The sequence below is a fragment of the Quercus suber genome, unplaced genomic scaffold, assembly GCF_002906115.3.
Source record: "Quercus suber isolate HL8 unplaced genomic scaffold, Cork oak 2.0 scaffold_799, whole genome shotgun sequence".
Classification (NCBI taxonomy): domain Eukaryota; kingdom Viridiplantae; phylum Streptophyta; class Magnoliopsida; order Fagales; family Fagaceae; genus Quercus; species Quercus suber.
In genome coordinates, this window is record NW_027070234.1 from 21,188 (window position 1) to 46,627 (window position 25,440).

At 33.1% G+C, this 25,440-nt stretch overlaps 3 protein-coding genes and 1 long non-coding RNA gene across 5 annotated transcripts; 1 reads left to right on the forward strand and 3 right to left on the reverse strand.

Moving 5' to 3' along the window:
• The first annotated feature begins 15,410 nt into the window (after nt 1–15,410).
• On the forward strand, nt 15,411–16,717 carry LOC112006613 (uncharacterized). Of its 2 annotated transcripts, none has more exons than XR_010626566.1 (3): nt 15,411–15,627; nt 15,882–15,954; nt 16,103–16,717. It is a non-coding gene; the product is annotated as an uncharacterized LOC112006613 (long non-coding RNA). The 2 variants fall into 2 exon arrangements; XR_010626565.1 differs by having other exon boundaries at nt 15,886–15,954.
• A 2,063-nt stretch (nt 16,718–18,780) lies between these two features.
• LOC112006926 (uncharacterized) lies at nt 18,781–19,659 on the reverse strand. The gene has a single exon (XM_024039248.1). The coding sequence runs from the start codon at nt 19,657–19,659 to the stop codon at nt 18,781–18,783; it is 879 nt and encodes a 292-aa protein (XP_023895016.1).
• A 1,603-nt stretch (nt 19,660–21,262) lies between these two features.
• On the reverse strand, nt 21,263–22,329 carry LOC112006932 (uncharacterized). The gene has a single exon (XM_024039258.2). It carries the CDS (start codon nt 22,257–22,259, stop codon nt 21,381–21,383), a length of 879 nt encoding a protein of 292 aa, XP_023895026.1. The 5' UTR covers nt 22,260–22,329; the 3' UTR covers nt 21,263–21,380.
• A 2,216-nt stretch (nt 22,330–24,545) lies between these two features.
• LOC112006942 (uncharacterized) lies at nt 24,546–25,316 on the reverse strand. The gene has a single exon (XM_024039265.1). It carries the CDS (start codon nt 25,314–25,316, stop codon nt 24,546–24,548), a length of 771 nt encoding a protein of 256 aa, XP_023895033.1.
• Nucleotides 25,317–25,440: the final 124 nt, after the last annotated feature.

The following is a 25,440-nucleotide window of genomic DNA, read 5'->3' on the forward strand; positions in this document are numbered from 1 at the left end:
AAGAATGTAAAGAACATGTAATTCAACAGTTAGATTTTCAAAATATGCAGTAATATTTATTTTATTAAGTAAGTTTGTAGCCTTAAGCTACAACCAATTTTGTAGCTAAATTTTGTCATTTTTTTATTATTATATGTGTGTTTGGAAGATGAAAAAATGTGAAAGAGTAGTGGAAAATATATTTTCCATAACATTTTCAGGAGCTAGTGCAACTAAACACTTGAATTTTTTTTTTTTTGGGAAATTATTTTACGTTGAAATTATTTCCCAATGAACCAAAAAAAAAAAAAAAAAAAAAAACTTAAATGTTTAAATTTAATTATGATAACTTTGTGTTTTATCTCAACTAGTCGCAGACCCGCGCGTTGCGCGTGATTATTTTTTATGTTGATCTCGTTATTATTATTATTATTATTTTGTAATTTGAACTAATTTAATGAAAAGTAATGCATTTCATAATCATATTTATCATAAAATAATTTTTTATTATTGTAGAATTGTTTTATTTAAAATTTGAAACCTTAATTCTAACATAGTTGGTTGACTAATTTTTACATCTCTAAGTCAATTAAACACATTTTGTAATCATATTTATCACAAAATAATTTTTTATTATTGTAGAATTGTTTTATTTAAAATTTGAAACCTTAATTCTTCCATAGTTGGTTGACTAATGTGCGTAATATTTTTTTTCTATGGAAGTTAAAAAGAATAAAATTCACCTTGTCTTGATGTTTTCTAAAAATTAAATTTGGAGATTCTCTTGCAATAATTGTGAAAATTTCAAGCAATAATTCAGAAGGTTATCATGTTACATGTTCATGCTTTGATTGTGTAATTGTATGATTGATTTGGGTTGTAATTTATAAGTTGAATATGGTGGTGTATATTCAAAAGGGCCTAACTATGTTGTTTAGGATATTGAATATAGTGTTGTGTGTGATTTATAGAGTAATGACAGTTGTAGTAATTAAAAATTGGTTTTTCATTGTTTTTTAAGTTAATAAAAACCTTACATATACTTTTTTTTTCAAAAACCTTTACATATTTTTTTAACGTGAATCTTTACATATACCTTAAATAAGTAAATCCTAGACATTTCATTTTCTTAGAAGCATAAAAAAGGACATCTATTCCATAATAATGGCGGCTAATTAGTTTTTTCATGTTCTCATTTATAACGTTTCTTACTATTATCATATTTTATTGGCTGTTGATTTTCATAATAAAGGCATTAAATGAGAGTTAAATTCTTCGAACCTTTCATTAAATTTTAGAAGTCACTGTGTGAAGAATATAAGCATTTAAGGACTTTTTATATATTTTTTATTGTTTATAAATAATGTTAAATGAAATGTAAAAAAAAAAAAAGATTTTGAAAATTTTATCTTTATTTCTTATATATTTCTATTATTACTGAAGAACGTTTTCCTTTTAGTTTTGATAATAAATATGATTTTCTAGATTAGAGTTTGATTAGTTTCAAGTTTAATTTTGTATGATTTTATTTAATTGTTGATTATATGATTTAATTAAGTGAATTTAACGATTCATTTATTTGCATTATAAAGTTTATAATAACATTTGTAAGGTCATCTTTAATTAATTTTTTACTCCTTTAGTCATCGGTCTCTTTGTTTTCCAATTAATGGTTACTAATTAATTAATTTAATTGATGTTTGATTTCTTTTACTAATCTCTTTCTCTCCCTCTTTGTTAACATCCTATTGTTTTCCAAATTTGATGATAATTCTAATGTACTAAATATGCATATTGTAACGTTTATTTTTATTTTTATTTTATTCCATTTTGTTGCCATGAAGTTAGTACATCCATAACTATTAGTTTATTATTTTATGATATGTTTCGTTTGATATTATTATTATTATTATAAATTTAGTGTTTCTAAAATAGCATGTGTTTTGTATTTTTTTTTTCTATTAATGCATTGTAACGTTTTATGGGAATACTTTATAAGAAAATTGTTTAATCTTTTTTTTTTTTTTTTAAATTGAGTGTTTCTAAATTGATATTTGTTTTGTATTTCATTTTTCCATTGATGCATTGTAACATTTCATGGGAAGACTTTATAAGAACAATTTTTATTTATTGAATAAAATATTATACTTTAATTTTTTTAAATGAGACAAAATATAAATAATTATGATATGGAGGATGTTGCTAAATTTAAATGTTGAATAAAATAAGATGAGAACAAAATAATAAAAATGAAATGTATAGCAATAAACACCATATTATTTTAGTTATGCTATGTAATAAATAATATTATATTTTTATATACTATCTTTATAATGCAATAATATAACATTTAACAACCAATGAGAATAAAAAAGATAACAACATAAAATATAAAACTAAATCGTATCAATTTGGATTACCTGTTAATTCCAATTTTGGCAAACTAACTGACTTCTAGTAGTCTAAAACTGATTTCTGTGATGCATTTGTTGGCGCTTTCAATACTGCATCAGTATGTTTTGATGGTCAACCTGTTACACTAAAATTTAAAAAAATATATATACCAAAATTGAAGGAAAATATATATATATATATATATATATATATATATATATATATATATATATATATATATATATAAAGAGAGAGAGAGGCTTTTGTGTGTGGAAAAATAGAAATTATGCATGGAATAAGAGGGAGAATGACAATTTTATAGCATGAAGATAAGAATAAAAAGAGTAAAAAATAAAGGAAGATAGAAAAGATAGAATAATATTAATATTGAGAGTAGTGGGAATATGAAAAGTTGAAATGGAATGAGANTACAAACATCCAAGAGCCTGAGAGATCCATCCAACATCTTATAACCATTTTTTGTGCTGCTCTTGACCTAAGGCTTGTGTGAAAGGCAATAGAATAGGAGCAATTTATCAACACAACACAATCATGCAAATCTTGAAAGACAATTAATTTTTGGCATATTGAGTTGATGATGAAGTAGGTTTTCAAGATCTCTCAATCTGCTCAATTGGTCATGGAATTCTGAAATGAGAGGGTGTGTTCTAGTGGGTAAGCTGTTAGAGCGAGTGTGTTGATGGGATTTTGAGTTGAAAGTAGAGGCAGCCATGTTTTCCTTCAACAAGAAATAGGCCTTGCAGTTGAATGTACAATTTGGTTTAGCAATTTGCAGTGTCATCCCTTCAGTATATATTCTTTGAGGTTAGGGGGACATGAGGAATCTCGTCCTTCTGGAATATCAATTAGTCATAACATGATTGAGATTGGATCTCGGATCTGGATCTGGATATAAACACACACTCAGCAATGTTTTTTGCAATGTCTCCTTCTAACCCGTTCTCCAACTCATTAAATAAATTCTAAAATCATATATACAATATGTTGCAAAATAATCCATAGAATATGCAAGACACGAGTGGTGTTGACATGCATTGAACCAGCTCTCCAACTCACTATCTCAGCAATGTTTTTGCAATGTCTCCCCTAACCGGCTCTCCAACTCACATTCAATTACTTTGAAATTCAAAAATCGCAATGGAATCTTCCTAACTTTAATTAAAATATATGATTTAACAAAGGACTAGGAAAGGTAATAGCCATTATATTTAGCCTACATGTCTGCCTTCCAGGCAGACAGTAGTCTGTACCCCTCGTGCACACATTAATATCATTAAATTACATGTTTCATGCAATGCAAAAATTTCTCCAGTGTATATAGTATTGGTCTTCCTTGTACTACATGCTTCCTGTAGGTTCTTAATTATATGCACATAACACATGTATCAAAATCTTTCATACTCTTTCTATGTCCTGAATATTATTATGCTTACAAGATAGAGTATGTCATGGTCAGTGTTATTTCTAATGAAACTTTAATTTCTCCCACATTTAGCAATAATGTTTAGTGTTTAGTATATCTGTACCATGTTGGAGCTTCTAAAGAGCTTCACTTTGTCCACAAGGTGCAACTCCTGTCTCTAATCACATGCACATGTATAACTGTAAACACTAGTATGCTGGTTAATGATTTAACAATGTGATTCTTACATCATTTTTGTGCTATAGGCAGGCAAGATCTGGATATGTGACTTATCCATTTCTGTTCATAATGTAGAAAAATGTATTTATTGGGCTGATTCATTATAAACGTGGGATGTCCCTGCAGTGAGGATTTTTAACTGCATTTGCACATGAAATTCAAGTAAACCATGTGATTCTCAATGATTTAGATGTGTACTCATCAGTTTAATTGAGACAATTGGAATATTGACAGCTCTGATGTCTTGTTGTCCTTCTGTTTTTATGTTCAACTGCCTAAAGTGGAGGAGTTTGGTCCTTAACCAGATTCAAGCCCTGCATTATCTAAATGCAAAGCGTTATATGTTGAGCAGAAATTGGAACCCATAGGCAGGATTGCTAAAATATTCTAAGGGACCAAATTTAAATTTCAATGACTCAAACCGCCTCCTTCTATTAATTAATTTCACAAGTTCTTATGGATTGAGCTACTGAGATGATCATTTACTATATTTTTGTTATCAGATTTTGAACAGTTTGACTTAATTTTTTATTTAAGGTATTTTGTGAGAACAATATCCTAGAATTTATAAAAATTGAACCATTCATGCGCTTGAAATGAATACTCTTAGAATAGAATTCAATAGTGATATGAGCAAATATTTGTAAAAGACAATGGATTGACTTTGAAGTAGAAGAGAAAATATATGTGTTTTGCATTCATGTATTTATAAAAAATGAGAAGGTCTATCAACTTGTACAAATTTACAGACAAAAAGATGCCCATGATGATTTTAGGGCTAGTGGTTGTGGATGTGAGAAAGGAAACTCAATCTTGACAAGACGCCTAGACAAACATTCAAGTACATCTTCAACACCTTGAATGCTTGACTCCAGCTTCCCCATCCGGTTCTGCACATTCTGAACGTGGATGGAGTAATCAGATTTGCTTGTCATGTGACTAATGAGAGTTTGTAATGCCGCATCTACCTTCTCAAATTCATTTGCGTCTGTTTCTTCACCCTCACATTCTATTCTCTTGGGCTGTACCAGCTTGGAAACTACATACCAGCTGCTTGATTTTGATTGCGACTTTTGTCCAGCTATGAAGGTCAAGAGTGATTCAAAAACCAAGATAGTTACTGCCTCTAGTTCTTTTAACAAGCTTAACAATGGCAAAGATCTTCATTTTTCTTAGAGTTCAAATTAGTTTTCATGCCCTTTAAGGTCTTCTGCATTGCCTTCTTTACCACCTTCCTAGAGGCCAAGTATTTTTCAACCTCCCTTGTGAGCTCCATTTTACTGCCATGTCTTCTGCGTGGGGTTGATTGAAGTTCACGTGTGCATTCTCTTTGTTTGCAACAATGCATTCCTTGCAATACCACACACATCCAAGAGCCTGAGAGACCCATCCAACAGCTCATTAAACCATTTCTGATTCTGCTTTTGGGCTAAGGCTTGTGCAAAAGGCAACAGGAGCAAGTTATCAACACGGTTATTCAAATCCTGAAGGCCAATTATTTTCTGGCTTCATGATGTTGATGATGAAGTGGTTGCTTCAGAACATCTCAATCTGCTCAATTGGTTGTCGAACTCTGAAATGAGTGGGTGTGCTCTGGTGGGAAAGCTGTTAGAGCGAAAATGGTTAAGGGAGGTTTGGTTGACAGGAGAGGCAGCCATGTTTTCCTAAAACAAGGAAAGACTTCTTGCAATTGAATGTACAATCTTGTGTTGCAATTTGCTTTTCCATAGTTGGCGGCTTCTCATATATATGATGGGGTGAGGTGGACATAAGGAATCACAATATTTTCAAATATCAATGATTTGTAACATGATTTTGATCTGGACCTAGACACTCTCTCAGTATTGTCTATGCAGTGTCTCACTCATGCCAGCCTTCCAACTGAGTATCCAATTATTTTATGCTCCTTCTCTTAGAGGAGCACCTTTGAGAAGATAGCCCTACATATTGAATTGGGAAATTATCTGTTAAATATGCAAAAGGAAGATAGCACGGACTTGATCCAATCTTAAATTCATTGTTGTCCCTTTTGTCTCTTTCTCTCTACATGTAGATTTTTTAAAGTAGAGGGAAACTTTAATTTATATCTCCCCTTGTTTTGTATGCAGATTCATTGTTTTTTGTATCGTAGTCATTCTTGGAACAACTTTATATATTTAGAGTATCTAAAATCACAAGTCAAATTCTGTTACTTTTTATTGGGGAGATCAAACCTTTGGGAGACTCCAATTGAGGCCATCTTCCAATCAATTACACTTTTTGGATACAATAGTTTGATAAGGATCAGGCCATCTTCCTTGTTCTGGATTTTTATAGCAGTTGTACAGGATAATTCCAAGCACTCTATAAACAAAATGGTAACTTATTGATTTTTCTAGTCCTTACTAGCCATTGGCGCTATTAAAAAATATGTAAACAATTTTTTGAAGTTAAGATGTCGAATCACATTATTCTCATAATGGTGAAGCTATATGTTGTGTTCAATAGCAGTTTTTCAAGTTTGTGAATTCTTGCAAATAAAACTTGTTTACTAATAAGCTAATACCATCACTTTCAAAGATATCCACTTGTCTTCTGAAGATTAGGAGTTCAGCTTAGAATAAATAACTCTACTATATGTTAACTAAACCAAGAATTTATTTCTTGTAATTGAAAATTTTTTGCAGCAAAAAAGAAATCCAACAAATAATAATACTCAGTCGTAAAGTCATCTAGTTACATGCACTTATTTTCTGGAAGCCAGGGCAATAAGGATATATTTGTTTTGACAAAAGTTGTCTTTTGGAAAATATTTTCCTCATTTGCCGGTGTTTGGGGTGACTAAAAGTATTGGTCAACCGAAAATTATTTTTTGATTAACTATAAAATAAAGACCAACCAAAAATTGGTCTAGCAAAAAATGTTTTACACTTCTATTTGTGGTCATTTCATTTTCCGCCTCACCCAAAACTCATTGGCAAAACCTCCACTCCCCATCCCCCAACCACCCAATTGGCCAACCACCATCCGGCACTAATGTCCCCAGTTTCCAGTTGCCAACCATCACCAATCATTAATCATGATTGTTTCTATTTAAATTTTTTTTTTTTTTTTTTTAACATTTACACTTTCATTTGTAGTCATTTCATTTTCTAACTTACCCAAAACTCATCAACTAACCTTCACACCCCACTGCCCACTATTAGCCACCCAACCAACACCGCTCACTAACGTCCCAAGTCTCCTGTCGCCAACTATAGCTGCTAGCACCAATCGTTTATCACGTTTTTTTTTTTTAATCTAAAAGTCTCCCTTTTTTTTATTATTATATGTGTGTTTGGAAGATGAAAAAATGTGAAAGAGTGGTGGAAAATATATTTTCCATAACATTTTCAGGAGCTAGTGCAACTAAACACTTGAATTTTTTTTTTTTTTTTGGGGAAATTATTTTACGTTGAAATTATTTCCCCAAAAAAAAAAAACTTAAATGTTTAAATTTAATTATGATAACTTTGTGTTTTTTCTCAATATAATATATATATAAAGAGAGAGAGAGGCTTTTGTGTGTGGAAAAATAGAAATTATGCATGGAATAAGAGGGAGAATGACAATTTTATAGCATGAAGATAAGAATAAAAAGAGTAAAAAATAAAGGAAGATAGAAAAGATAGAATAATATTAATATTGAGAGTAGTGGGAATATGAAAAGTTGAAATGGAATGAGAAAGGTTGAAGAAAGTTAAGGTAGAGAGTAGTGGGGATATAAAAAGTTAAAATGGAATTGAAAATTTAATAATAAATAAGAATAATTAAAAAGAAGATAAATTAAATATGATATTTTGATTGTAATATAATAGAGTTTTTAATTCACTTTAAATGTTAAAAAATTGGAAAAAATTTGATAATGAAATGGCTGCTGACGTGGCTCAATGGGAGCGTAGCAATATTAAATGCTACGCTTCAGCTTTTAGTAATATATTGATTGATATGAATCAATTAGGCCTTTCAAAGCTATAATCAATTATAGTATGCAATTCTGTTTACATGTGTGATTCCAAAATCCAAATAGTGGTAAGGGATATGGCGTTTAAATAAATCAAGGTGTTTATCTTGATATAATTACAAAAAATAATTACTTTTTAATACATTTTTACTTAATCATCTATCAAAGATTAGGCTCTTCATGATTTTTCATGATGAATGGAGACTTTTGATCCTCTTTGCACTATCATGCTAGTCATTCAGTAATAAATATGACTATATCAGATAGGTTAGCTTCATTAATGTGGAGGTGATTATAGAATCATCGAGAAACTTCAGAAAGCTTCCTTAGACAATCTCATATGTCCCATAATCCTTCCTTGGTAGCTTGGATAATGCTTCATCCTAGTTTGCTCGATAACCATCTTATCCTTGAATGGGGTTCTAGTGAAATTCATGTCCTTGGACTCAAGGTGATATATTGCTCAATTAGTGGTTTGAGGTTTGACTTTGACTTTGTCTATGGGGCTTGCCCTCAAAGGCCTGTGTTGGGCTTATTTTCGCCCATGGCCTAAGTGGCCCAAGGCTGCTTGGGCCCTAAATGAAACCATCTCCTTACAATAGCCCCCATGATCTCATGCCCATTTACTTCATGGGATGAGATTAGGGTAGAATACCAGGGGTCGCTTATAAATTTCTTATTTGACATTGATGAGTGTAGCTGTCTAGGCATTAAATGGGATATGAAGTGACTCTTCAATTTCTGAACTACTATGCCACTTGTCAATATTTGGGTGGTAGATGCCAAAAGGTGGAGCATGTAATGGGGGGAAACCCAAGCAATATGGTTTGCTTTTCCTGCTTGTATCTTGTTCTACTTAGAGCACCCACAGCAGATGTGGGATATGTGCCAAATGCTAAATATTTGGCACACATCCCACACCAAACCAAGTTTGACCCCATTTATCAAATGTTTTAAATGCCATATTTTTTGCAACATGCTACAGTACAATCACAAATTTGCAACGGTACAGTAAGCTGTGGCATATGGATTTATTAATTTTGTATTCCTCTTTCACTCTCATGTCTCTTTCATCTTCTCCTTCAGCTATTCAGTATTCACCGCCTCCATCTCCACTCTCCCATTCTCTTTCTTCTTCCCTCTTCCCTTTTGCTCTATTCTCTTCCCATTCATGAATATGAGCCACCACCGATTTCCTCTTTACCATCACTGATCTATATCCTTCACCGGGTGTTTTTCCCCTTTTGTTCGCTCTCTCCTCTTTGTTCTATCGGCGTAGGTTTGGGTTGTGGTTGTGATTTTCAATTGTGGGTCTGGTTGTGGGTCTGGTTGTGATTTCCGATTGTGATCGATGTGGGCGTAGGTCTCTGGGTTTTGGGGCTCTCCTCTCTGTTCTATATCAGGTCTCTGGGTTGTGGGTCTCTCCTCTCTGTTCTATATCTCGGTGAACTGACCGAGCCCATTCGTCTCATCAGAGAGTAGGCTCTTTGAATCAATTCTTGGTGCCGATTCGCTGTTCTTAGAGTCGCCGAAATCCTCTCTACCATCGCCAATTCACTATTCAATCTCGATAATGTAAGCCCAATTTTTTACTTCTCAATTTGAAAAACTAATGCATGCTTCTATTTTTGCTCTAGATTTGTTGGGCTTTTGTTTGATTGAATCTGAAAAAATTGTGGGTTTTGAATGATTTTGTGATTTGTTTGGTTATCCGTCTTTTTTGACCTATTTTTTTGTTTGCTTGTTTGCTTTGTTTATAAATTGTTAGCTTTTTTTTTTTTTTGGGTTTCTAGATTTATGAAACGATGAATTCAATTTTATGGTACATAGTATTGTGATGGTATGGTACATATAAAAGTTGGGTCAGTGAAGGTTCTTCTCAGTCAAAATATGGACAACTAATACCAAACAATGAGAGTAGCTATACATATATTACAGTTCTAGGGTGCTTGAATGATTGGAGTGTATGTGTGCATGTGTGATCTATGTTTCTTTTTGAAGCTTCTTGTGAGTTCAAAAGTTCCTTGATTGGTGTTGAAAAGTAAACACAATGGAGAAAATCAAGTTTTTGGCCATTTTAAAGATAGCTAAACTTGAATTCGAAGAGTATTCTACTTCTTTACTTGCAAATTTCAATAAATCTTCCTGTTTGAGCCATATCTTTTGGCCTGGGCCTCTTCCTTTTAAGAATGGGGAATCTGTTTTGGCCCCCTTTTTAGCATCATTGAAAGATTCTTTATCAAATATCTCTCAAATAAGATTTTTACTGCATTTTATTTCTTTTTTTATTTCTTTTTTTTGTATTTTATGTAAATCTTGATTTTGAAGCTGGAGGCCTTTCTCATCATTAGAAAGATGCAACTGTAATAGCATAATTTATCTTGAAGTGCATTAACATTTCTCATGGTGGCAGAAACCCACTTGTTTGGCCAGAAAATATTTGAGTGAGATTTATTGGAATTTGATCTAGGCTGAGCCCTTTAAAAGCTTTCAGGCCTAGAGCTGAGGTTGGGCTCAACTAAGGTCATCATATATTTAGCTACACCAGAAGCAAAACAATGCATCTTTGATTTTTGTATGTATTTATGCACAGGAAGTACTCATAGGGAAGGAAAAAGCAAAAAAAAGAGGATTAGAATCTAAAACATTTAGGAGCTTGCCCATTTACAAGGTCATATAACTAGATTGCATCAAAGCTTTGTGGCATAGGGGATGATATAATGACAATTAAACTTTAAACTTGCAATAACATCTTAATTGCAATCAAACCTTCTTTTAAATTTATTGGATATGAGTTATTTGTGTAAGTTTTCTATGGACTACATTGGTAGTTATTTAGTTCAGTTGAAACAACTTCAACTTGACAGGTTGGCTTTTAGATTGCATATGTTTTTGGCTTTTGATATGAGCCTTGATAGGGTGTCTCAGTATAAGGATTATGAAGGTGATGGCTTTTGAATACTTGGTCAAATAAAGTTTTGGTGGCTCTTAAAAAGGAAGGTAAAGGTTACAGGGTGCCAAGAGGAGGTTTGTTTGAGCTTGTGAGTTGTCCAAACTATTTTGGGGAGGATTATCCCAAGGGAGGAAAAGCTGTAATTCCCTTCTTGTATTGACACAAAAACTTTTCTTGTTTTGTTTTGGTTTTTGGGGATTCGGATGTGTAATTGCAATTAGTACTTTATAAACAAAGATTTGGATTTAGCAATTGATATTGAAAAGGCAATGATGAATTGCTTATCTTTTGATGTTTTATGATGATATTGATATTGATATTTGGATGTGCCTTCTTCTATTTATTTATTTATTTAAGGTGACAGGTTCTAAGGTTTTTTCTTTTTGAAGTCCCCATGTTCTAAGTTTTTTTTTTTTGAAGGTAACATGTTCTAAGTTTTATTATTTTTTAAAAAAATGTTTAAGAAAATATCATTTTTTTTAAAAATATGACCGTTGAATTAAGGGGATTGTTTGAAAATGTTACCGTTAGAATAAGAAAATTTGAAAATATGATTGTTTAGGAACAAATATTACCGTTAGGAACAAATAATAAAGAAAGAATAAAATAAGAATAAAAAAGAATTAAAAAATAATATTTAAATGAAGTGGTAAAAATATAGAACATCTAATAAATGAGATATTGTAAAATGATGTGGTAAAATAATAAAGTAGGCTTTTGGTGTGGTAAAATGACGTAATTTTTGCAACATTTGCTAAGGATGCTCTTAAGGCAATGTTTACCCCCTTTTCTCCATTTTTGCTCTGTTTCATCACTTTCTCTTAAGAACCTTCATTTTGTGAAGTTCCAGCCAATTTCACTTGCTACTCTTTACCCTTGGTTTGTGTGAATGGCAATAGAATAGGAGAAATTTATCAACACTGTAACACCCCATAATTTTATTATTAATTTATTTCATATGCATAAAATTAAATAGGAGGACTACAATTAAATGGATTTAATTGATTTGGGCTTAAGATATTAAAATAAGATAAATACTATGGAATAAAAAGCTTAAGGGAGATGGCATAAGTTAATATATGGGCCTTGATAAACTTTAAAAACCCTAGCCTTTTCCCTTAAGTTATACTTGTATATAGGTATATATATATATATATATATATATAGGAGACCTCCTCTCTTTAAGGGGCACCAAACAATCTTCTTGTTTTACTCTTCTCTACGGCTGTGTAGGAGAATCAGGTTCTAATTCTATTGATTTGTTGTGATTCAAGGGAGGTTGGTTTCATATTTTTGCAAATAAGAGGTGAGTGGTGTTTATTAATTTTGGGGGTTTTTCCAAAACAGTATTGATTATTAAACTATTTTATATCAAAGAAATATGTTGATATTCTATATATGAATTGATATTTTATATCAAAAAGTGTACAACATTCACCATTTTTTTTTTCCAAATGTGTACAATATTGCCATTTTTAATTTGTCTACAACGTAAATTTATATTATACTGTACAGTATAAAAGAAGAATTTCCCTTTCTCACATATTGAAATCGACATTAAAGTTGTCTTTCAATTTGCTCAATTGGTCATCTTTTCATATCAAAATTTTTTTTTTTATAGGACATATCAAATTATTAATAGGCCACAACAAGATTACGATTACTTTTAAATTCAAAGTCACAGCATGATTCCCATGCAAAATAATCAATATATATATCCTATACAATATGGTTCAAAATAATCTATAAAAACATGCCAGACATAAGCAGTCTATCTGGGCTTTCTAAAAATAGAAAGTAGTCTAACTAAACTCGCTCGAGCGTGTACATAAAGGAATTTGCCTAGTTCAAAAAATGGCTCCTCTTCTTTTCTTTTACGCTTTCGCTCGAAAACAACACTGCCACTTTCCCATGTGTTTTTTCAACTTTCGGTGAGAAATCTCCAATCCCATCTCTTCTGCTACGATTTTTCACCTAATATCATCAGGTAATCTTTCTTTCTCTCCTTATTTTCTTTCTAAGACTCTAGGATTTAGAATGTATCAGTACTTCCAATTTCTTTCATTCAAAGCTCAAATCTTGGGCTTTGTGTTATGGGTATTGCATTTTGTAGTTAAAGATAGTATTTTATCATTCAATGTGAGATTTTTTTCAAGTATTGTTGCATTAATTTATTCCCACTATTGGTTTTTTTTTTTTTTTTTTTTTTTATATAAATTTTTTATGTCATGGAACNCCAAAAAATGGGACAGCACAACCATGTCAACGGGACGTAAACGTTGACCATGAAAAAATCTTAGGAAATTGTTTATATGATGATATTAATATTAATATAATATATTATATATTATATATATATATATACACTAGAGTTTTTATTTCATTTTATTTTATTTATAGATATACACTTACTTTAGACATGAAGCACTTTTTTTTTTTTTGAGATAAACTACTTAATGATAAGAATGAATTAGAGTCATAATAGTATACCCTCACTTTATATTAGATAATTTAAGTTGTGAAGAAGTTGATAACTTGATATGAACAAAAGAAAATGGAGTTTAAACAATCTAAAAGTTTAGTTTAATTACATATTAGTTTTTTTTTTTATAAGTAATTTATCCAAAAAAAATAGTTAACATTATTAGCTAGATTGTTATTAGATTATATATATATATACATATATATATTTACGGTTAAAGTTAACATGAAGATGTATTTTTTTTTCCCTTGTATTTTCTTTTTAGATATACACTTACTTAGACATGAAGCATTCTTTTTTTTTTTTTTGAGATAAACTACTTAATGATAAGAATGAATTAGTCATGGTAATATACCCTCACTTTTATATTAGAATTTTTAAAGTTTGTGAAGAAGTTGATAACTTGATATGAACAAAAAGAAAAAAGGAAGCTTACCTAATCAAGAAGTTTAGGTATATTTTTATCTCGAGAAATGATATATCTATAATATTTTCACAAAAAATCCTAAGTGGTAGGTTTGTTACTGGTTGGTTATTATTTAGGGTAAAAAATTAATCTCAGTGTTAGGTTCAAATTTGAACCAAATAACAACTAACCACCTGTGATTTGTTGTGAAAATGACATAGCATCTCTCATTTTATCCCCAAAAAAAAAAAAGAAGTTAATGTTATTAGCTAGATTGTTATTAGATTTTTTATTTTCTTGTTTACGTTTAGTTAATACAAAAAGAAGAAGTAGTTTTTTTTTTTTTTTTTCCTCAGATAAACTACTTAATGATAGTTACGTGAAGCAGGTGATAGTTTTTTTTTTTTTTCCTTAAATAAACTACTTAATGATAGTTTTGTTTTTTTTTTTTTTGTTTTTTTTTTGCGATAAACTACTTAATGATAAAAATGAATTAGAGTTTTGCTAGTATACTATTCCTTTTTAATTCTTTAAAAGGTATAAAATTTTAATAAAATTTTTGCAATTTGGGTGAAGTTACTTGGCACAACCACGGCGTCTAAGCCCAACTTTTATTATATATATATATATATATATTATGATGGCTCACGATATAAAGATATATTTTTTTATGTGAATATTTGATGATAAAATATTGATGAGTTATAAGTTATGAATTTGTTGTAAGAATTATTTATTTGAAAGGTTTGTTTCCACACCTCAATGTTAGTGAATTTTGCTTATTGAGTTATCTCACCCCCTTTATTCCTCCTTATATATACATTAGATGTATCATTGGAGTAGAAATTCTTGGAAGACAACAGTTACGAATTATTTTGTGAAACTGTGGGTTTTATTATTATTTTTTTGGTATTAAATATTGTACTGAAGAATTATTTTGAGGATGTTTTATCTTTGGTAGATTAGAACTCTGACATTTGTGATAAAATTTTAGGTTGCTGGTTATTTTTATTTAATATTTTTATGGATTATTTAGATTGAATAGATTTTTATTGCTTATGATTTTAGGGCCTTACAAACACAATTATGCAAATCTTAAAGGTCATTTGGTTTCTGACATTGATGGATGAACCCTTATAAATACACATTGCACTTGCAATGTAAATTTAACAAAACATGGCAAAAATTGTACACATTTGCAAAAAGTGTACAACATTCACCATTTTTTTTTCCAAATGTGTACAATATTGCCATTTTTAATTTGTCTATAACCTAAATTTATATTATACTGAACAGTATAAAAGAAGAATTTCCCTTTCTCACATATTGACATCGACATTAAAGTTGTCTTTCAATTTGCTCAATTGGTCATCTTTTCATATCAAAAAAAAAAAAATTTATAGGACATATCAAATTATTAATAGGCCACAACAAGATTACGATTATTTTTAAATTCAAAGTCGCAGCATGATTCCCATGCAAAATAATCAATATATATATCCTATACAATATGGTTCAAAATAATCTATAAAAACATGCCAGACATAAGCGTCTATCTGGGCTTTCTAAAAATAGAAAGTAGTCTAACTAAACTCGCTCGAGCGTGTACATAAAGGAATTTGCCTAGTTCAAAAAATGGCTCCTCTTCTTTTCTTTTACGCTTTCGCTCGAAAACAACACTGCCACTTTCCCATGTGTTTTTTCAACTTTCGGTGAGAAATCTCCAATCCCATCTTTTCTGCTACGATTTTTCACCCAATATCATCAGGTAATCTTTCTTTCTCTCCTTATTTTCTTTCTAAGACTTTAGGATTTAGAATGTATCAGTACTTCCAATTTCTTTCATTCAAAGCTCAAATCTTGGGCTTTGTGTTATGGGTATTGCATTTTGTAGTTAAAGATAGTATTTTATCATTCAATGTGAGATTTTTTTCAAGTATTGTTGCATTAATTTATTCCCACTATTGGTTTTTTTTAATTTTTTTTTTTATATAAATTTTTTATGTCATGGAACTCAATAAGACAGTGTCATTTGGACCTACTCTGACGAGTAAATCACGAATACACGACCCCACCTGTCAGAATCCTGAATAAGGTAATCTAAGAAAATTTCTAGTTCCCACTTTTGGTAATATACAATAAGTATTTGACAAAATGCTAAACTCTTGTGTTTTGTGCTTAGATTCTAGCAAACTTGCATCATCGCATCTAAGCTCATGTTATATGACATTGACTGATCACAGGTGCATTATGGCCCCTCGCAGTAGGCGTACTGTATCTGCATCCAATGGCCTCGATGCCCAAACCTCGTACCACGGTGTCTTTTCCAAACGTCGCCTTTATCTGGAACGCGATGTCACCTTGTCTGAACTCCAATTCACTTGCATTCCTCGTGTTTTCGAGTCTCGTGGATGGATTTCATTGACTTCTGGTTTTCCTGCACCGCCCATGAACCTCATACATGAGTTTTACTCAAACATGCATGACATAAAAAAGGATGGTTCTTTTTCTGTCATGGTTCGGAATATCAGATTTGAGGTCACTCCTGATTTAGTCTCCACGGTTTTAGGAATTCCTCGAGTCATGGAGTCTCCATATCCATACACTGCTGAGACTGCACCATCCCAAACAGATATGTTGACTCTATTCTGTGGAGAAAAAACTATTTGGCCTAATGGGGTTTCTAAGGTTAAATCTGCATCATTTATCCCTGAATATCAGTGGCTGAGCCGTATCATGTGCACCAACCTCTTTCCTATTGCTCACTTGCATACACTCAATGTACCTAGGGCTCAATTGTTGTATGCCCTCATCACTGATGTACCCATTGACATTTGTAGACATATATGTCAAGTGATTATACAGTCATGGAGTCTCCATATCCATACACTGCTGAGACTGCACCATCCCAAACAGATATGTTGACTCTATTCTGTGGAGAAAAAACTATTTGGCCTAATGGGGTTTCTAAGGTTAAATCTGCATCATTTATCCCTGAATATCAGTGGCTGAGCCGTATCATGTGCACCAACCTCTTTCCTATTGCTCACTTGCATACACTCAATGTACCTAGGGCTCAATTGTTGTATGCCCTCATCACTGATGTACCCATTGACATTTGTAGACATATATGTCAAGTGATTATACATGCCTTTGAGTCTAACTCGTCACGTACTGTACTCCCCTTCCCTTGTGTCATTACTCAACTTATTAAAGCCAAAAAGGTTCCCATTCGTCCTCAGGACATTCGGGCAAAGCCCTTATCTGCCATTGGGAGTCATACACTTCAACTGAGCTCATCTCACACGAAACGTGCAAGGGAAAGTGATTTTGAATCTGATGATGACCTGGATCGAGAAATTGATGAGATTGCTAATGCTGTTGCTGCTGAGTCCAAACCATCTATATCTGGTGCTCAGGCTACTCTAGCAAAGCCCTTATCTAAACGTGCAAGGCAATCTGAATCTGATTTTGACGATGACTTAGATCGAGAGATTGATGATGTTGTTGCTGCTAAGTCCAAACTGTCTACATCTGGTGCTCAAGTTGCTCTGGCAAAGCCCCTATTTGCCACTAGGAGTAGTACACTTCAGCTCAGTTCATCTCATGTAAAACGTTCTAACCAGATTGTCTGTGATTCCGATGATGACTTAGATCGAGATATTGATGAGGTTGCAGATGCTATGGCTGCTGAGTCCAGACCGTCTACATCCGGTGCTGCACAACCTACATTATCTGATATGATGGATCTCCTGCAGCAGATTCTACCTTGCTTGCACCAGATTCTACCTCGCCTAAATCGAATTGAACAAGATATTAAAGAGATTAAGGAGCATCAGACTAGAGCTCATTGAGACATCCCTTTCTCATTTCATAACAAAAAGGGGAGTAGGTTTGGCTTTTTGGTTTCAGGGTGTTAGGAGTTGATAATTTAGTGATGTATCTATGTTCTCTGTGAACTTGCAGATTTTTGTACCTTGTGAACTTTGATGTTTAGATATAACCGTCTGTTTTTGTTCTTAAAACATACTGTACCTTATACTCCTTGCTTCCTGTTGACTCCGAATATTGCAAATATACGTTTCATTTTCTTTCAGACTTTTCTTTTTCTTGATTTGGCCTTAAAATTCCCAAGAATTAATTTTTCTTTTGCCCAACTGCCACTTTTAATTACTTTCATGTAACTTTCAGGGGACCATGCTATTATTTACGTGTAAGCATGCAAGCAGAGCAATTTTTATCAATGATTGAAATGGTGGTAGGCTATGTAACTTATTTATTTCGTTTCATATTGTAGGAAGACAAATTAATCAATCCCTAAATGAATAAAATATTGGACTGTCCCCCAGAGAAAGGCATTCAAGTTTTTTAAATTCATAGGGAAAGAAGATTTGAGAGTGCATGTGAATCTAATTAATTTTAGTTCTTTGTTATTCAACTTCCCAAAGACAATCTGAATCCTTACAGCTCAGATATCAATTATAAATTAATATTGTTTGCCTTAAGACTTTCTGTCTTTAACTGTTAAATAAATAATATTTTCTTTCATTGTGTAAATTCAGTTAGGTGGTCAAGCTTGGCCTCAACCAGGTTCAAGCCTTTCATGATCTTGACAATTGGACAGCCCAAGAATGTGAAATCATTTAAAACAGATTTATCTGCATATTTTTTATCCTAGCCAAAATTGGAAGCTGACAACAGTATTTTAATATCAAGTATTCAAGAATTAAATAAAATCTTGTACTAAAATTAAATGATCTAGGAAGAGAGTTAAGCAGCAAGAAATAAGCGAGAAATTTTTTAAGCCAATGAATAGCTTTAGAATCAGAAGTGAAAATAAATTTGATTCATGTACATGTGTATAAGCTGTATGATTTTGTAATTGTTAACAGACAAAAGTACGCCCCTGACAATTTTAGGGCTAGTGGTTGAGCATATTCAGAAGGGAAACTCTAGTTTTGACAATACTCCTAGAAAGGCATTCAAGCACCTCTTCAAGATCTTGAATGTTTAATTCCAACTTCCCGAGCCCGGTCTGCACATTATCAATAAGCAAAGAGAAATCAGATTTGCTTGGCTTGTGACTGATGAGTGATTGCAATGCTGCATCCACCATCTCAAACTCATTTGCATCTGTTTCTTCACGCTCACATGCCACCCTTTTGTGGTGAACTAGCTTGGAAACCAAAGACCAGCTGCTTGACTTTGTTTGCAACTTTGATTTACCAATAAAAGTCAACAGGGATTCAAAGCCAATGAGAGTTGCAGCTTCTAGGTCTTTTAACATGCTAATAATGAGAATATCTTCGGTGTTCTTGTAAATAAACTTAATTTGCATGCTCTTTAAGATCTTCTTCATTGCCTTTTTTACTCCCTTTCTTGAGGCCAAGTATTTCTCAACCTCCCTCGTGATCTCCATTTTATAGCCTTGTCTTCTGCGCAGAGTTGATTGGAGTTCACGTGTGCATACCTTTGTTTGCAACAAGGCATCTCTTGCCATATCACAAACATCCAAGAGCCTGAGTGATCCATCCAAAATCTCATTAACTGATTTCTCACACTGCTCTTGAGCTAATGCTTGTGTGAATGGCAATAGGAGCAACTTATTAACACAATCATGCAAATCTTGAAGGCCATTTAGCTTCTGGCATATAGATGTTGATGATGAAGAGGTTGCTTCAAGATCTCTTGATCTGCTCAATTGGTCATTGAATTCTGAAATGAGAGGATGTGTTCTAGTGGGTAAGCTGTTTGAGCGAGTGTGTTGATGGGATTTTGAGTTGAAATTAGAGGCAGTCATGTTTTCCTTCAACAAGAAATAGGCCTTGCAGTTGAATGTACAATTTGGTTAAGCAATTTGCAGTGGCCTCCCTTCAATATATATTTTTTGGGGTGAGGGGGACATGAGGAATCTCATCCTCCTGGAATATCAATCAGTCATAATATGATTGAGATTGGGATCTGGATCTGGATATAAACACACACTCAGCAATGTTTTTGCAATGTCTCCCTCTCACAAGTTCTCCAACTCATTATATAAACTCTAAAACCACAGTACTATTTTCATATCAGATAATCATATATACAATACATTGCAAAATAATCCATAGAATATTCAAGACATGAGCGGTGTTGACATACATTGAACCTGCTCTCCAACTCACTATATCAGTAATGTTTTTGCAATGTCTCCTCTAACCAGCTCTTTAACTCACAATCAATTACTTTTAAATTCAAAAATCACAATGGAATCTTCATAAATTTCTTTAAAAATACGTTATAACAAAGGACAAGAAAAGGCAATAGCCATTATATTTAGTCTACATGCCTGCCTTCCAGGCAGACAGTAGTCTGTACCCCTCGTGCACACATAAATATCATTAAATTACCAGTTTCATGCAATGCAAAATCTAGAAATTTTCTTTACTGTATAAGTATTGGTCTTCCTGGTACTACTTGCTTCCTGTAGGTTCTTAATTATATACACACGTATCAAATTCTTTCATACTCTATGTTTGCCTTGAATATTGTTATACTTACAAGATTGAGTATGTTATGGTCTGTGCTATTTCTAGTGAAACTATAATTTCCCCTGCATTTAGCATTTATATATGTTCCAAGTTGAATTTCAAAAGACCTTTACTTTATCCACATGCTGCAGCTTCTGTCTTCAATCATATGTACATGTATAACTTTACCATAAACACTAGTGCGCTGCTTACTGATTTAATTGGTTAGTCAATTTGATTGCTATATCATTTTTGTCCCATAGGCAGGCAAGATCTGGATATGCAGCATCTCAATTTCTGTTCATAATGTAGAAAATTTTATTTTTTATTCTGATTCATTACAAACATGGTTGTCCCTACAGTCAGGATTTTTAATTGCATAAGCACACAAAATTCAATTAAACCATGTGGTTCTCAATGATTTTAGATGTGTATTCATCATTTTATTTGAGACAATTGGAATATTGACAGCTCTAATGTCTTGTTGTCCTTTCTGTTTTTATGTTCAACTGCCAAAAGTGGAGTAGCTTGGCCCTTAACCAGATTCAAGCCCTGCATTCTCTAAATGCACAGTGTTGTATGTGGAGCAGAAATTGGAACCCATTGGCTGGATTGCTAAAATATTCTAAGGGACCAAATTTAAATGACTCAAACCACCTCCTTCTATTAACTAATTTCACAAGTTCTTATGGATTGAGGTAGTGAGATGATCATTTACTATATTTTTGTTATCAAATTTTGAACAGTTGACTTGAGATTTTAGATTTTACGAGGTATTTTGTGAGAATAATATCCTAGAATTTATAAAAATTGAACCATTCATGCGCTTGAATTGAATACTCTTAGAATAGAATTCAATTGTGACATGATCAAGTATTTGTCAAAGGCAGTGGATTGACTTAGAAGTTGAAGAGCAAATGTGTTTTTCATTCATGTATTTTTACAAAAAGAGAAGGTCTATCAACTTGTACAAATATACAGACAAAAATGGATGCCCATTATTATTTCAGGGCTAGTGGTTGTGGATGTTGAGAAAGGAAACTCGGGTCTTGACTAGATGCCTAGACAAACATTCAAGCACCTCTTCAACATCTTGAATGCTCGACTCCAGCTTCCCCATCGCGTTCTGCGCATTCTGAACATGGATGGAGTAATCAGATTTGCTTGTCTTGTGGCTAATGAGAGTTTGCAATGCCAGATCTACCTTCTCAAATTCATTTGCATCTGTTTCTTCACCCTCACATGCTATTCTCCTGGTGTGTACCAGCTTGGAAACTACAAACCAGCTGCTTGATTTCGATTGCAACTTTGGAGCAGCTATGAAGGTCAAGAGTGATTCAAAAACCAAGATAGTTACAGCCTCTAGTTCTTTTAACAAGCTAACAATGGCAAGATCTTCATTTTTCTTAGAGTTCAACTTAGTTTGCATGCCCTTTAAGGCCTTCTGCATTGCCTTTTTTATCACCTTCCTAGAGGCTGAGTATTTTTCAACCTCCCTCGCAAGCTCCATTTTACTGCCCTGTCTTCTGCGCATGGTTGATTGAAGTTCATGAGTGCATTCCTTTGTTTGCAACAATGCATCCCTTGCAATACCACACACATCCAAGAGCCTGAGAGATCCATCCAACAGCTCATTAAACCATTTCCGATTCTGCTCTTGATCTAAGGCTTGTGCAAAAGGCAACAGGAGCAAGTTATCAACACAGTCATTCAAATCCTGAAGGCCAATTAGTTTCTGGCTTAATGATGCTGATGATGAAGAGGTTGCTTCAGAACATCTCAATCTGCTCAATTGGTCGTTGAATTCTGAAATGAGTGGGTATGCTCTGGTGGGAAAGCTGTTAGAGCGAAAATGGTGAAGGGAGGTTTGGTTGACAGGAGAGGCAGCCATGTTTTCCTAAAACAGGAAAGACTTCTTGCAGTTGAATGTACAATCTGCTGTAGCAATTTGCTTTGCTTTATTCAGCAGCTTCTCAATATATATGATAGGGTGTGGTGGACAAAAGGAATCACAATAATTTCAAATATCAATGAGTTGTAACATGATTTTGATCTGGATCTAGACACTCTCTCTGCATTGTTTGTGCTGTGTCTCCCTCCTGCCAGCTCTCAATTCAATATCCAATTATTTTATGCTCCTTATCTTAGAGGAGCATCTTTGCAGAAGATAACACTACATATTGAATTGGAAAATAATCTGTTAAATATGCAACACATTAGCAGTGTTGACACCATCCCTTCTAGCACAACAAAGGGCAAAGCTCGTCTATCCAGTTTGCCTGCTGCCTTCCTGGGAACCAGAATGCTACAGTGCGACACTTAATAAATTACAATTGATGGTCATGGTTATAACTTAGACTTTAATGTATAACTTAGTCTTAAAATTTACCTAATTTCTCAAGTTTGCTCAATATATATTATCTGTGAGGTTGACATGTGAAATCTCACTGTTAGATATTAATGAGTCCTAAAATGATTTTGATTTGGATCTAAATGCTGTGCCTGCCAATGTTTGCAAAAAATAACCATTATGGATGGATCCGGTTTCAAGTTATATTGGAGTGACTCATGTTATTTTATGGAATGATAAATATAAGATTTTTAAAAAGCTATGAAATGATAAGGAAAATTTAATGGATGATTCATCAGACGACAACATGATTGTAAATAATGTAACAAATATTACACAGTCATGGCTATTTTATAGTACATCTGTGAACAAGTAACACAGCCATCTTGTCTCCCAGAAACTCAGGCTGAGCTATTGTTAGAATGGCTAATGCTTATCTTTTATTAGAGAAGTTGGTGCTGATAACACACGGGTGTTGAATATTTGATATATTATTGCACAATATTTTATGTCATGAAGGGAAGTATTCGTGTGATTTTATAAGTTAAATCACACGAGTACACTTGTAAACGCTAGCATGTTGCTTAATGATTTAATTGGTTATTATATGTGATGATCACTGTGATAGTAACATGATTGTTCTGCCATAGGCAGGCAAGATCTGCATACATGACTTCTCTATTTCTGTTCATAATGTAGAAAATTTTATTAGGTTGATTCATTAAAAACATGGGTTGTCCCTCAAAGATAGACATGCAGGATTTTTAATTGCTTAACCATATGAAATTCAAGTAAACCATGAGAGTCAGTCTCAATGATTTTAGATGTATTTTAATCAATTTATTTGAGACAAGCAGAATATTGACAACTCTAGTCTTGTTTTTTCTTTTCTGTTTTTGTGTTCAGCTTTTTGAGTGGAGGAGCTTGGTCCTTAACCAGATTCAAGCCCTGTGTCACTAAATGCACAACATCATAATTTTATGGGTCCTGTGAACAGATGCCCTTGGGACATTTTTTAAAGAATCATTTTTTAAAGAATCATTTTAGGAAATTTTTGATGCCACTTTCATAGGAAATATAAAAAGTTGTCAAAAAAGTCAATTGATTTTTTCTTTTCTCACAAAAAGTTTCTAAAAATGGTTAATTAACAAATGCCCTTAGGCCAAGCAGAAATTGGAACTCATATGCAGGATTGCTAAAGTCTAGGCCGCCAAATTCAAATTTCAAAGGCTCAAACCTCGCCCTTTTAACTTATTTCACAAGTAGTAATGGGTTGAACTAGTGAGATTATCATTCCCTATATTTTTATTACCAATATTGTATAGTAGACTTATAATTTTAAATTTTATGAGGAATTTTGTGAGTCCACTATCCAAGAATTTATTAAAATTGAACCATTCTTGCACTTGGAATGAATAATCTTGGAATATATTTCAAGGAAAATTATTGTTACACACACTGTCCGGCACCCAACTGTACACACACAGGCTAAATCGTGTGTTCAAAACTTGATTTCAACTGTGCATCCCATACACACCGTGTAACTATCATTGCTCACATTTCAAAAGTGATACTAGCAAATATTTATTTAAGACAATGAATTGAGTTAGAAGTAGAAGACAAAATGTGTGTATTTCATTCATGTATTTGTACAAAAAGTGAAGGTCTATAATGTTGTACAAATTTACAGAAAAAATTGTTGCCCATGATGGTTTCTGGGCTAGTGGTTGAGGATGTGAGAAAGGAAACTCAGGTCTTGACGAGACGCCTAGACAAACCTTCAAGCACCTCTTCAACATCTTCAATGCTAGACTCCAACTTCCCCATCTAGTTCTGCACATTCTGAACGTGGATGGAGTAATTGGATTTGCTAGTCTTATGACTAATGAGAGACTGCAATGCCACTTCTACCTTGTCAAATTCATTTGCATCTGTTTCTTCACCCTCACATACTAATTTTTTTGGGTGCACCAATTTGGAAACCACCAACCAGCCGCTTGATTTTGATTGCGACTTTGTTCCAGCTATAGAGTTCAAGAGTGATTCAAAGACCATGACAGTAACAACTTCTAGCTCTTTTAACATGCTAACCATGGCTAGATCTTCATTTTTCTTAGAGTACAACTTAGTTTGCATGCTCTTTAAGGCCTTCTGTGTTGCCTTTTTTACCACCTTCCTAGAGGCCAAGTATTTTTCAATCTCCCTTGTAAGCTCCATTTTACTGCCTTGTCTTCTGCGCAGGGTTGATTGAAATTCACGTGTGCATTCCTTTGTTTGCAACACTGCATCCCTTGCAAATTCACACACATCTAAGAGCCTGAGAGATCCATCCAACAGCTCGTTAAACCATTTCTGATGCTGTTCTTTGGCTAAGTCTTGTGTGCAAGGCAACAAGAGCAAGTTATCAACACAGTCATGCAAATCTTGAAGGCCAATGAGTTTCTGGAATAAAGATGTTGATGATGAAGAGGTTGTTTCAGAACCACTCAATCTGCTCAACTGGTCATTGAATTCTGTAATGAGTGGGTGTGCTGTAGTGGGAAAGCTGTTGGATCGAAAATGGTGATGGCAGGTTTCATTGACAGGAGAGGCAGTCATTTTTACCTAAAACAAGAAAGACGTCTCGCTGTTGAATGTACAATTTTGTGTATCAATTTGCTTTGCTTTAGTTAGCATCTTCTCAATATATATGGTAGGGTGAGGTGGACATTAGGAATCTCAA